This window comes from Polypterus senegalus, chromosome 13 (genome assembly GCF_016835505.1).
Source record: "Polypterus senegalus isolate Bchr_013 chromosome 13, ASM1683550v1, whole genome shotgun sequence".
NCBI lineage: Eukaryota > Metazoa > Chordata > Cladistia > Polypteriformes > Polypteridae > Polypterus > Polypterus senegalus.
The window spans coordinates 51176073-51188573 of NC_053166.1; the positions used below are offsets into that span (position 1 = coordinate 51176073).

A 12501-nucleotide genomic window follows, 5' to 3' on the forward strand; every position below is an offset into this window, starting at 1 on the left:
TTGTCACTTGGCAGCTGGTTAAAGAAAAAACAGCAACAAAAGGCAGCAGTTACTAAGCTGTTTTCTCATCGTTACAGAGCTTCACCATCATCTGACACTGCTAGCACCCACAGAAACATCTTTTTATGCATGTTGATTTGTTAGCCATTTTCTGAACTATGAACAGGTAACTGGGGCAGGGGATTTCATTTTTTGCTCATGTAAGATAGGATAAATGTATTGCATATTTCAGTTTGGTTAGGCATTTCCTAGTAATCCCAATATGCTCCTTAATTCCAGCAAGACCCTTGTTATAATCAACAAATATAGCTAGTAAGTGTGTTGTACTTGACTAAGGGGTTTTGTGAACAGTGTCTGCTCTCTCAGAAGGTTCAGAGAAAGTGGGATGAGTGCATTATAAACAGATAAAACAAACAGTCATCTTCCTATAACACCAGTAAAATGGAAAAGTCAAGCAGCTCCTCCCAAAAGAGAAAGAATCGGCCTTCTCTCCTGCTTACATATGTTTTGTGTTGATCTCCCCTTATTTTCAGAAGTGTGGGTGATATCCTAATATGGCAGTCTGAACATGATGACATAATCAACCAAACCAAAATCCTTATGCATAATTCATCACAGTTGCACCGTAAAACTATATTATTCTTGCTTTTTCAAAATATTATAATGAAATGATCATCAATAACTAAACATACAGTATGTGGCATAATAATTGTGGAATAGCTTGACAAAGAAGCACTAAGTAAAAGGCGAGAGAAAAGTGATCCAGGAGGAAATAGTCAATGAATCTCAGGACACTGCAGGAGAGAAAATTCAGCAGACAGCAAGGCTGTCTGACCTTCCTCTTAAGAGAAAAAGAGTGAGACCACAGAGGTATCAGGACAGGTTAAAAGTCCTCAAGGCTTCTAGAGTTCGGCACACCGCCAGAGCCCAGGATAAAAAGAGTCTGGATTACCTCTTTAAGAGGGCAGGCAACAGGGAGGCATGCCTTCTATAAAATAGCAGAAGGCTTATGTATGTAAGGTGCCAAAGGATGCCTAGAGAGTCCACTAGTCTAGTGCTTATGATACTAGGACTTGGCTGGAAGAAATCTTGGGCCACATTTTAAAACCACTTCAAAGCCAAAAGCTAATTGCATTTAGTCAGGAGTAAGAGATGCCAGGGTCAAAAAGTAAAAAGTGCAGTGCTTTGTGTGGCTCTGTCAGGTGGGCATTTAGACAAGCCATCTAGCCAGTTGACAAAGTTTCAAAACCTGTGTCATCAGGCCCAGAGAAGCAGGTGGTCTTGTTTTTGTTTATTTTTCTACAGGATGTTCTCTTTATGTTTACCTCCATGTGTTTAGCTATTTAATAAATTTAACTTTATTTTTGTATCCTTGAAATGAATCGGAGTAGAATGCTCCCACTTTAGGACTAAATCAGCATTCACCTCCTGAAAGATCATCCATTCATTTTACAAGCAAATGCTTTCCTTTGCATTGTCTTAGGAAACCAGTGCCTATCCAAGCAGAAGTGGCACGAGGAATCAGTCCTGAAATGGACACCAGTCCATCGGAGTGTTACTCAAACAAACAATCACTCTTACCATTACAACTTTCTGTAGTTGATTGACTTAGTATGAGCAGCTTAAGGGAGCGGAACTAAGCAAAAGTACTTGGAGAAAATCCATGTAAACTTCAGAATAACTCTACTCAGATATCCATTTCAAAAACTGAAGTCAGGTCCTTAATTATTGGGCTACCCTAGCGAGAAATATGTAACAAAAATACAACCTATTTATTTTACTGTTGTGGGGACCTGTCCCAGCAGCAAGTCAAGAACTCAGGACAAAGTGCCAGTCAATTGCAGGGTTTACTCGCTCACTCACTAACACCCATGTGCACACTCAGACAGGCCGATATAGAATGACCTGTTAACTGAACATGCATGTCTTTGGGATGTGGGAGGGAAGCTGGAGCTACTGGAGTAGCTGGAGAAAAACCAACACAGACGCGAGCAGAATATGCAGACTCCACAGACGGTGACTGGTCCCAAAATTTGAACTTAGCTCTTTGCATTATGAGGCACTACCTAATGATACTGTATACGATCACTTACTTTAAAGATATAAGATACAAAATTAATAATTATTTTGAAGATTTGCTGTATGCCAATAGACTGCTGAGAAAATGGATTGGATTGGTTTTGTATAGTTTTTTTTTTTTCACTGGTTCCAAGTATTCCTGATTGAATCCCCAGTTAAATACTTCATTCGCATTTGTGTTGTTTGTTATTCCTGAGACTCAGGGGAGAAAAGAGTAATTACAACCAGACAGATGTGCCCGAGCTATTTTGGTCCACAAAGCCTATTGGATGTTATTGATTGGTGGCAGAAAAGCAGAAGTGCCCTCAACATGAACCCAGTAGCCTGTTGATACCACCTACCAAATAGTATAGACCCTAACTCTACCATTAAATTTAAATTGATGTATTTATTTTTAATTAACCAATGCTGTGTTGATCAAATACACTAATACTTAGCACAGAAATTACTCCATACAAGTTTAATAAACTCAATTCCTTTTTATATTATGTTTTTTACTACTTGTTGGCTCTGAGATTTGCACAGAGTGTCAAGTGCCAAGCAGTGCATAAAGAACTGAGATTATAAAGCAAAAAGGTCATGCAAAGTATATCAAAATAAAGTGAGTCGCAGGCTTAATAAGGGCAAAATGACAGCCTGGGGATTAGAGCTACTTATCTGTTTTCAGTTCCCAGTTTGGTCATTGTTTTGTGGAGCTTGTACATTCTTCCCTACTTTTTGGGTACTCTGTTTTCTGTTCACATAACAATGATTTGTTTATTAGGTTAATAAGCATTTACTAATCAATGTTCTCATTGCACACTGGTATTCAATCCTTTGCTGGTTTCTGTCTTGCTCACAATACATCCAGGATAAATGCTCAGCCCCTAATGAAAAAAGAAGCTCCATAAAATGGATTAGATATCGTCTTATTTTCAGTCTGGCTCTATGTGAAGTCTGTGCCCTAATTCTCCATCTTCCGGTTGATGCTGTAATAAAAAAATGACAATATGTAACAAAATGTAATATTTCCACTTAATCCAATTCATGATTGTAGCACTATATATTAGGTACACTAACACAGAGACCAATTTGAAATTACTAGTTTATCCAACATGCACATCATTATGGATCTGGGAGGGAAGCCAAAGTATTGATTTATTCAGTTTTGTCCTGTTGAAACACTCTTTATACAGACCGGGATTTGACTTAACTAGTCAACACAGACAGTGTGACCTCTTTTCTCGTTATATTGTTTTGATGTTTTACTTGTAATGCCACTTAGACTTGGTACCACACCTTTTTCTTTTATCCTGTCAGACTAAATGGTTTGGAAACAAAGTGCTTAAGTGTGGGTTTAAGTCCCTGCTACTAGGGTTTATCCTAAAAGCTTAATATACTTCTCCACCTCAGAAACATTATTGAAAGATAAGAATCGATTTGACCTAAAAATTAATATTTAATTTGCAGTTCAGGGTCATGGCCTGAACTATAAAAAGGACAACTGAATAAATAATAATTTCATGGGCACTTGATTCATATTTTATTCACTAGGCTGAGGCTGCTATCTTGCCTTGAGGGGCACTACAATTAAAATTTATTCTACTGCTAAGTGTTTCTGACAGCTCATACAAGCTTGAATTTAGAGCAGAAGGCACCTGGTGAGTTGAAAGATACATCCGTGAAGCGTGCTGTGGTCTTGGGAAAGAGCTGTCTTGTCAGCTCAACAATAAGGTTTGGTTTGGTTTAGGTTTATTTGTCATATATAGGTTAACACAGGGTCAAAATACAATGAACTGTGTATGACGAGAAAAACAAGTCACTCAGCCTGGATCCAATAAAGCTAAAAAATAATTTAAAAAAAATACAAGTTATAAATAGACTAGCTATATAAAATAAAATGTGTACATTTTAAAAGAAGTTGAATGAGCAGCAAGTACAATGACAGTTACTGCACAGATAATATTTTATAAGTACAGATGCATATTCCATAAAGTGAAGATGCATGTTCCAGTCAGTATTCAGAGTGTATGCAGGTCCACCTGCAATGTAGGTGTAATGTAAGTGTATGTAAGTGTTCAGGTGTTGCTGTTGAGGAGTCGAATGGCCTGGTGGTAAAAACTGTTCTTAAATCTTGTAGTCCGAGCAGCCAGACTCCTGTATCATCTGCCAGACGGTAACAAGCAGAACAGCTGGTGTGCTGGATGGCTGTGGTCCTTTATGATGCTGCTTGTCTTACGCAAGCACCGATGGAGGTAAATGTCTTCAATGGCAGGGAGACTCTTGCCCATGATGTGGTCTGTAGCCTTCACCACTCTCTGTAGTGATTTTCGGCTGCTGGCAGAGCAGCTCCCATACCAGATGGTAATGCAGCCCGTCAGCAGACTCTCGACCACACTCCTATAAAAGTTTGAGGTGATGTTGGCATTCATGCCAATCTTCCTCAGCCTCCTCAGGAAGTAGAGACGCTGACGAGCTTTCTTAACCACAGTATGTGAAGGGTCCACGAGAGATCCTCTGTGATGTTTACTCCGAGGAACTTTAAGCTGTTAACCCTTTCAACTTCTACGCCGCTGATGTAGATGGCCTGGTGTTCTCCACCTTGCTGTTTCCGATAGTCCACGATCATCTCCTTGGTTTTGCTGACGTTAAGAGACAAGTTGCTATCCAGGCACCAATTACTTAGTGCCAGCACCTCCTCTCTGTAGGCCATCTCATCGTTATCAGTGATAAGGCCTATGATGGTCGTGTCGTCTGCAAACTTGATGATGGTGTTTGTGCCATGTTTTGCAACACAGTCGTCGGTGAACAAGGAATACAAGAGGGGGCTAAGCACACAGCCCTGCTGCGCTCCTGTGTTTAAAATGAGTGATGAGGACGTGTGTTTGCCAACTCTCACCACCTGAGGCCTAGTTGTGAGGAAAGAGAAAATCCATCTGCAGATGGTCGTCTCCAACCCAGGGTCGTCAAGCTTCAAGACAAGTTTTGAGGGGATGATGGTGTTGAATGCCGAGCTGTAATCTATGAACAGCATTCTTACATATGTATTTCCTCTTTCCAGGTGGGTGAGGGCAGTGTTTATTGTTAGCGCAATGGCATCTCCTGTAGATCTGTTTGCTCTGTAAGCAAATTCGAGAGGATCCAGCGTGTCAGGGAGAGAGGAGCAGATGTAACCTTTGACCAGAGACAGAGACAAAGATCATGGAAACCTTGACATGCCTGATGTGTACAAGGAATAATTTAAGAAAATCCTTATTAGAAGGGCCAGGTCCTGTCTCCAAGAACGAGGAAGCACTTTCAGCTGAAAGTAAAGTAGGAGATCATAATGTGGGAAAGAATTTCTCAGTGGATTTCATCCAAACCTTTAATGTTTTAGCAAACTCTTTCTGTGTTAATCTTGTGATCATCCGAGAACTGCAAATGACCTTTATGAGTCACGATTTGTCTGGCATTTTTATTGGCAATGTTCTGAGTAAGTCCTCTGATAGCAGTACAAGAAACTAAACTGGAGGCAGCAGGTACTTAACAGTGCTGCCTCACAACTCCCGAGTCTTGGATTTTAACTCTCTCAGTAGAGTTTGTATGTTCTCCCCAAAGTCTGACAGCATTTTTCTCCAGACACCCCAATTTCCTAATCATTTCTCTCCTATGGCCATAAAAATGCATTAAAACAGTATAGTAAATGCATGCATTGAATCAGCTGGTGTTCTATTCCTCCATCCGTAACTTAGATTCCTTATTAGTCTGGTTTCTGCAAATTAGCTTTATTATATAGCCTAACATCCTCCACTTATTATTGCTCTATAAATCTTGCTATATTTTCCTGGTCTAAAAATTTTATCTCATTCCTTATTTAGAAATTTCAGTCCTGTCCCCGCTTTAGCTGAAGTATTTGAAATATTACTTCCTGCATAATTTCCCTCCTCCATTGCTTTTTGTTTGGACCAGTCTTTTCATGTCCATTTTATACTTTCTGACAAGTCTTTCTCACTCATCGTTCTCTTTAACTAATCGTTTCCTCAAATCTGGCCCACCAAACTATTTATTCTGTGAACCAGCTTTTTCAATAAAATTGTTGTGGAGAGCTGGCATTTGTCTTAGAAGCTTTGGGTGCAATGCAGAGACCAACCCCAATAGGGACACACGCCACACTTACTAATTTTGGACTTGTGACGGGGTGAGGTTAAAACACTACCAACTGAGCTATCAGGTCAGTTGTAATTTGAGATACAAGGTATTTAGTCAAAAGCATGACTAATGAAAGCTCAGTCATTAAAATACTTTCTCTCTTTGATAACTTTTACAGCTAACAAAAAATAGAGAACAAGGAGTACGGCACAGAGTGACATGTCACAGGTAGTACTTATATGCCCTGTTTTACTCATAGGGAGCTATAAAAGACTCTGGGGTTTGCTGTACATGAAAGACTGTTTATTTAAAAATCCAAAGGCTCATTGAAGAGCTCTTGTCTATATACAGTGAAACAAAATTCACTATAATAATTACAGCATCAAAAGTTATGTGAACTCTTCGGGCCATTAGTATGTTCTGTAATTTAGTAATCTGCAAAGTGTGCATTATGTTGTATTGTATTTCAGTGACTACTGCACTGTGGGCCAAAGCTATTTTGAAGAGCATTAGAAAAACAGAGGGTGGCACAGTGGGTAGCGCTGCTGCCTCGCAGTTAGGAGACCCGGGTTCGCTTCCTTGGTCCTCCCTGTGTGGAGTTTGCATGTTCTCCCCGTGTCTGCGTGGGTTTCCTCCCACAGTCCAAAGACATGCAGGTTAGGTGCATTGGTGATTCTAAATTGTACCTAGTATGTGATTGATGTGAGGGTGTGTGCGTAATACGGTGGCGGGGTTTGTTTCCTGCTTTGCGCCCTGTGTTGGCTGGGATTGGCTCCAGCAGACCCCTGTGACCTTGGATAATGGATGGATGGATCAGAAAAAAATACTGAAATATCAGGCAAGAGGGAGTAATTTGAACATGCAAGACAAAATGGGTCCTTATTCACACTGTGAGCAGGACAGTGAATGAACAGGAGGCTGCTGAGGGTAAACACTTACACATTTTTGCTTCGTAATTCAGACAGCCTGGAAATCATGATAACTCACTTTAATTGATTATAAAGGGATCTTCAAAAAACTACTCAAATTACAGTTTTGGACATACGGAACCTATATCCATTTTCAAATTTCACATGGTGAGTTTTCTTTGCTGTCCTGTGTCTAAATATAAATCCTTTACAGCACCTATTTTGTACATATTTAACTATTTCATCAAGTCTGACTTACATTTAACGGGGTTACTCCTGCTGCCTGAGGTACATGTTCTTTTCTCAGACTAGTCTGTCAGTGTGTGACTAACATGTTCTTTCTGTGTTCACGTAGGATGTCTGCTAATGTTCTGGTTTCCTCCTATATCCAAAATATTTGCAGGTTATTTAATATGACAGGTAAAAACTAGTCAGATGTTTGTGTGCTGTGTGAAGGACTTTCACCCCATGCCTAGTGTAGTCTTCTCTGAAACAGGCGCAATCTTCCCATGACCAAGGAAAAGAAAAAGAAGGTACCTGTACTGAAAATGGATGAATGGACAGATGAATTACATCTAAACCACTTTTATTAAATTGTTTATGATGCTCATTTTACACTCTAAGAAAAACAACAGAATGCAAAAAGTGAATGGCACAAATGTACACACTTATTCTTACCTCCCATTTACCAACATGTCCCCTCATTTTTATTTTTTATTTTTTTATTTTTTTTTAAGGTTTGCCTTTCAGGATGTCGAAGACATGTTTATGGTTGTTGACCTGCTGCTTGGAGGAGATTTACGATATCACCTGCAACAAAATGTTCACTTCACAGAAACGACTGTGAAACTGTATATTTCTGAGATTGCCCTGGCTCTTGGCTACCTGCGAAGCAAGCACATCATTCACAGGTCAGCTTACATTTTTTTGCTACTGGTTCACTTAAGATCATGCAAAATTTCAGAAGGGGGCCTCATGCTTTGAAGAAGCCATGGGCCACTATTTTGTTAAAGGTGGAACTGTCAGTGGGTTGACCCGTCTGCTGCTACAACTTTTTGGAATGACCAGCCTTTTTTAATTTTATCATTGCATGCTAGTAGTATTTAACCAGGCTAGTGCTACTCCAAGTTTTGAGGTGACACCACAGTGCGATGCAAAGCACCATCAACAAGAACTTCCAAGGTGCTCTCTACACTTCTGAATCACAAGTCTTGTCATTACTGAGAAGAAGCCATGATGTTGCATGCTCATTTACTTTAACAAGTTAAAAAATGTACACATGGCATAACAATCAGGTGCATTCAGGAACTTAGGTAACTGTTTTGAAACAAGGAACATTTTTAATTTTTATGTAATTTTACAAGAGGCGGCACGGTGGCGCAGTGGGTAGCACTGCTGCCTCGCAGTTAGGAGACCCGGGTTCTCCGGTTTCCTCCCATGGTCCTAAGACATGCAGTTAAGGTGGATTGGCAGTCCTAAATTGTCCCTCGTGTGTGTGACCTGCGGTCAGCTGGCGCCCTATCCAGGGTGTGTTTCCTGCCTTGCGCCCTGTGTTGGCTGAGATTGGCTCCAGCAGACCCCGTGACCTTGTAGTTAGGACAGGGGTGCCCAATACGTCACGATTGACCAGTAGATCGGAAAGGTACTGCAGGTAGATCGCGTTGCATTCAAAAAATTTTTTTTAAATGTTAGTCTATCATATATCCTCCCTATGGCATTTGCCACTTGATTGACATACAGGGCGGCCTGTCTGAGATCTCCTTTCTTCTAAGACACTGGTCATCCGGCATGCACGATCAAACGCGCGAGCTACTGCAAAACTCTGGCTGTGATCTAGTTAGCCTTCCAATTTATATCAACTAAAGAAGGGATTTAAAAAAAAAATGTGTTGGTTGTGGGCTGGATGTGAAATTGGAAGAGGATTTTTTTTCTCTCACAATGTCACAATCGAAGTGCAATTGTCTGATCTGTCAATCTAATATTGCTATTCCAAAGAAGGAAACTTTTGAACTGTTCATAAAAACTATATACAGGTATATAGCATTTTTAATGTAGGTAGATCATTTTGACCTAGTCATTTTAAAAGTAGCTCGCAAGCCCAAAAAAGTGTGAGCTCCCCTGATTTAGGATATAGCGGGTTGGATACTGAATGGATGGATGTAATTTTACAATATTATGTATTTAAAATTAATCACAAAATAAGCTTGTTTGGATTTAAATATAGATAGACAACAAATTCCAACTCAACTATTATTTTGCTGTCAGGAACATGTAATGGACAAGTAAAATGAGGAAACTATACAAAATATATAAGTGAAATTACCTCTCTTAGGATAATTTTGAAACAGTAAATTAATCAGCAATTGACATCACACAGAATGTTTCTTTAATTTTCAAAGTGCAAAAAAGCTTTTTGAACAGGAGTTTTTGAAACCTTAAAAATTTTTTGCAGTTCTCTATTTGAGATATCTCAGTAATTAATGAACTTTCCAGACAAATTTCTTTAAAGAACAAGTTTACCAGGACTCAGTGAAATTGGTCCACTGGGGGCCAAGTGGTTTCATGTAAACAGACAGCCGGACAGAGAGACAGTACAGACAGATCTCATTGGATAGTAGGTGCTTTTTGCATTTTATGCATGCACACCTAATAAGGAAACAATTATACTTTGTCGCAGGTGGCTGGGGTGGCGACCTGGCCGGGACGCCCAGGAGGAGCAGAGGGCTTGCGCCTCCCCCAGACAGTCTGGGGGTGACCGCCCTGGTTCTTTTGGGTGCCATGGGTACAGAGCTTTGAAGCTCCATACTGTAGGGGCCCGTGGTCACTGCCGGGGGCGCCCCCATGCCTTTGAAGTCCTGGACCTCAGCACTTCTGCCACACCAGGAAGTGCTGAGGGGAAGAGGAGCAGGGACACCCGGAGTGCTTCTGGGGATACAGCCGGCACTTCTGCCACACGGGGGGCGTGTCGGTGGTAGACTGCCGGGGAGCACCTGGAGCACATCTGGGTGTGGATAAAAGGGGCCGCCTCCCTTCATTCGAGGCAAGACTCTTGAGTGGAGTGGACTGAGCTTGTTGGAGGAGGCAAGGAGGCGGCCAGAAGAGGAGAATGAAGGCATTGTGCGGCCAGGACTTTGGGGACTTGTGGGGTTTGTGTGGCACTTATATGACTTTTGTAAATAATAGTGTAAATAAACGTGTGTTGGGTGAAATGAACGTGTCTGCCTGTCTGTGTCCGGGCCAACCTCTACAACTTATTTGCACCTTTTCTGATACAATGACAGATATTGACCCATAACCCCCTCCCCACTCCATATGCTCCCTTTACAGCATAAGATTTAAGACTCTTCTCATGGATGCTTAACATTTCCCTATAGTTCTATAATAATCCTGTTTGAGAAAGCCTTTTTTTGCGGTGAACAGATACAAACAGCTATATCATGAACATGGCATATGTCATAAAACACATTTTAAACAACTCGTTTGACAGTACTTTGGTGCCAGGATCAGTCCCAGGATGGTACATCTTAACTGTGAAGTCTGTTCCCTCAGAGCAGGAACTTCTTCTGTTTAAGGCTGATAAAGATTTAAGAAAGAATGAAGTAGCTTTTAAAACTGGCCTGAACATACAATTTCTGGTTATTGGTCATGTGGTTAAGGACTTTTTAAACTAAATGACAGATAAGCTCATAGGCACACAGACAAGCTTTTGACGAGGTTGAGTGGCATTTTCATTCTGGCTTGCATCAATTGCTGTTGTTTTTCTGCATCCCTTGTTCAAGGTTTGAAAATGGAGGAAGAGATAAATACCGTAATTGATTTTTTTTAATCACCAGAAACGAAAAGCCATTTGCCATCTTTCATCCACATTATGTTAAAAAGCTATAAAGCCATGTTGCTTTAGATATTCATTATCATTAAGTCTAACTGGAATTGAAACTTTTCTTGAGTTTACCTTTGTGTTGCCAAATGACTTTTCTACACGTTTATAATGCAAATATCTCACCATAGCAGCAGTTGCTTTTATGCATGTTTTTATAAACAATTATAACATTTTCTCAAAACTTTATATCCAATCATGATAGAAAAAAATGATTAGAATACTGGAAAGTAGATTTTGCTTAAATTCCGAAGGTTTCCTTGCATATCCCCGACTCCTTCTGTATGTGGGTGTATATGTGTAAGTTTGAAGTGGGTACTATAGAGGAATAGGGTTTGAAATAGCCACCTAATGAGAGCTGTTGTGTAGAATGGCTATGGATTCGTCTAGATATACCCTCAGGTTTACAGTGTCTATTGTATGTTATTTTTCCACAACAGCACACAAATGTCTTGCCAGCTAATCTACTAATTCTACATATTAAGCAATATCAGATGTTATGATCTGCACCGTAATGTGTTACACCTGCAGAACAAATCTAGTAGGAGTTGATTTGTTTTGTAAGAACCCCAAGGTGACCCTATTCCCCCTTTACACTCTTCATTATGTAGATCTGACCAAAATGCTTCTACATCCCTGCTACAGCCCTCATATGTTACTCTGCCTTTTGTATTTAGGATCTCAAGAAACACTATGGAGCACCAGAATAGGCAGGAGAGACATTTATTCAGGCATTATATATACCTAATGCATGCGCTGGCAAAATAATATTAATGCAACCAGGGTAATAATTCATTTATTTTGCTTTAACTACCTGGTGGCTCTCTGTCTAGGTGGCACAGATGGTGAGAAGAGTTAGCTAAAGGATAGAAAGAGACCGTAGCACCAACATTGGCAAATAAGAGCTGTTTATATGCCAGTGTTCACAGTCAGAATAGAAGAAGCACTGCAGAATGTGGTGAAGGTGGCACACAATATTACCTGCATCCAGCTGCCTTCTGTTCAGGACATAAGCAACAAATAAGATTATTAATAACCTTGGCCATCCTGCACAGTCAAGTCAGTTTACTCACTCCTCCTGTATGGTAAATGATAAAGGACCATTTGCATTCACATTAACAGGTTTACAGACAGGTCACTGAACAGCCAGTAATAACAGCAAATGCTTAATCTGTTATTGCATAGACTACATATTGTTTACAATTCTATATATGAAACATTCTATGTATGCTGTTATATTTTTCTGTGTCTTTTGTTGGTATTTCATTATTATCACTGCTCTGATGAGACATACAAGTAAGGATTTCATTGTACTATGTAAAGATATCACTATAAGTGTTACCCTTGGGAATTTAGTGACAGGACATACCTTCACTTCAAGTGCTAAACCATACTGTTTCATTGGTGGGGAGCATAAGATGGTGACTTGGATTTCCCAGTTTGGGAGACCCTTCTTTTGCAGTCATCTGTTAAGCGCTTCTACTATCATGTGCCACCATGGTGCCATCTCACTCTTTTGTGACCCTTTTT

The 12501-nt window shown here is 40.2% G+C and overlaps 2 protein-coding genes across 5 annotated transcripts in view; one reads left to right on the top strand and one right to left on the bottom strand.

Moving 5' to 3' along the window:
* zmp:0000001268 (CYTL1 domain-containing protein) overlaps positions 1-12501 on the bottom strand; it is a 173489-nt gene that overhangs the window by 111339 nt on the left and 49649 nt on the right. The gene's annotated exons all lie outside the window — the stretch shown is intronic.
* The window catches only part of stk32a (serine/threonine kinase 32A), a 161287-nt gene that overhangs the window by 84734 nt on the left and 64052 nt on the right, over positions 1-12501 (top strand). For 2 of the 3 annotated variants that reach the window (XM_039774521.1, XM_039774520.1), the window contains exon 5: positions 7832-8005. The exons of the other annotated variant lie outside the window; for it this stretch is intronic. In XM_039774521.1, coding sequence (XP_039630455.1) covers positions 7832-8005 — 174 coding nt within the window. The remainder of the gene's footprint in view (positions 1-7831; positions 8006-12501) is intronic. 3 annotated transcript variants of the gene reach the window in all.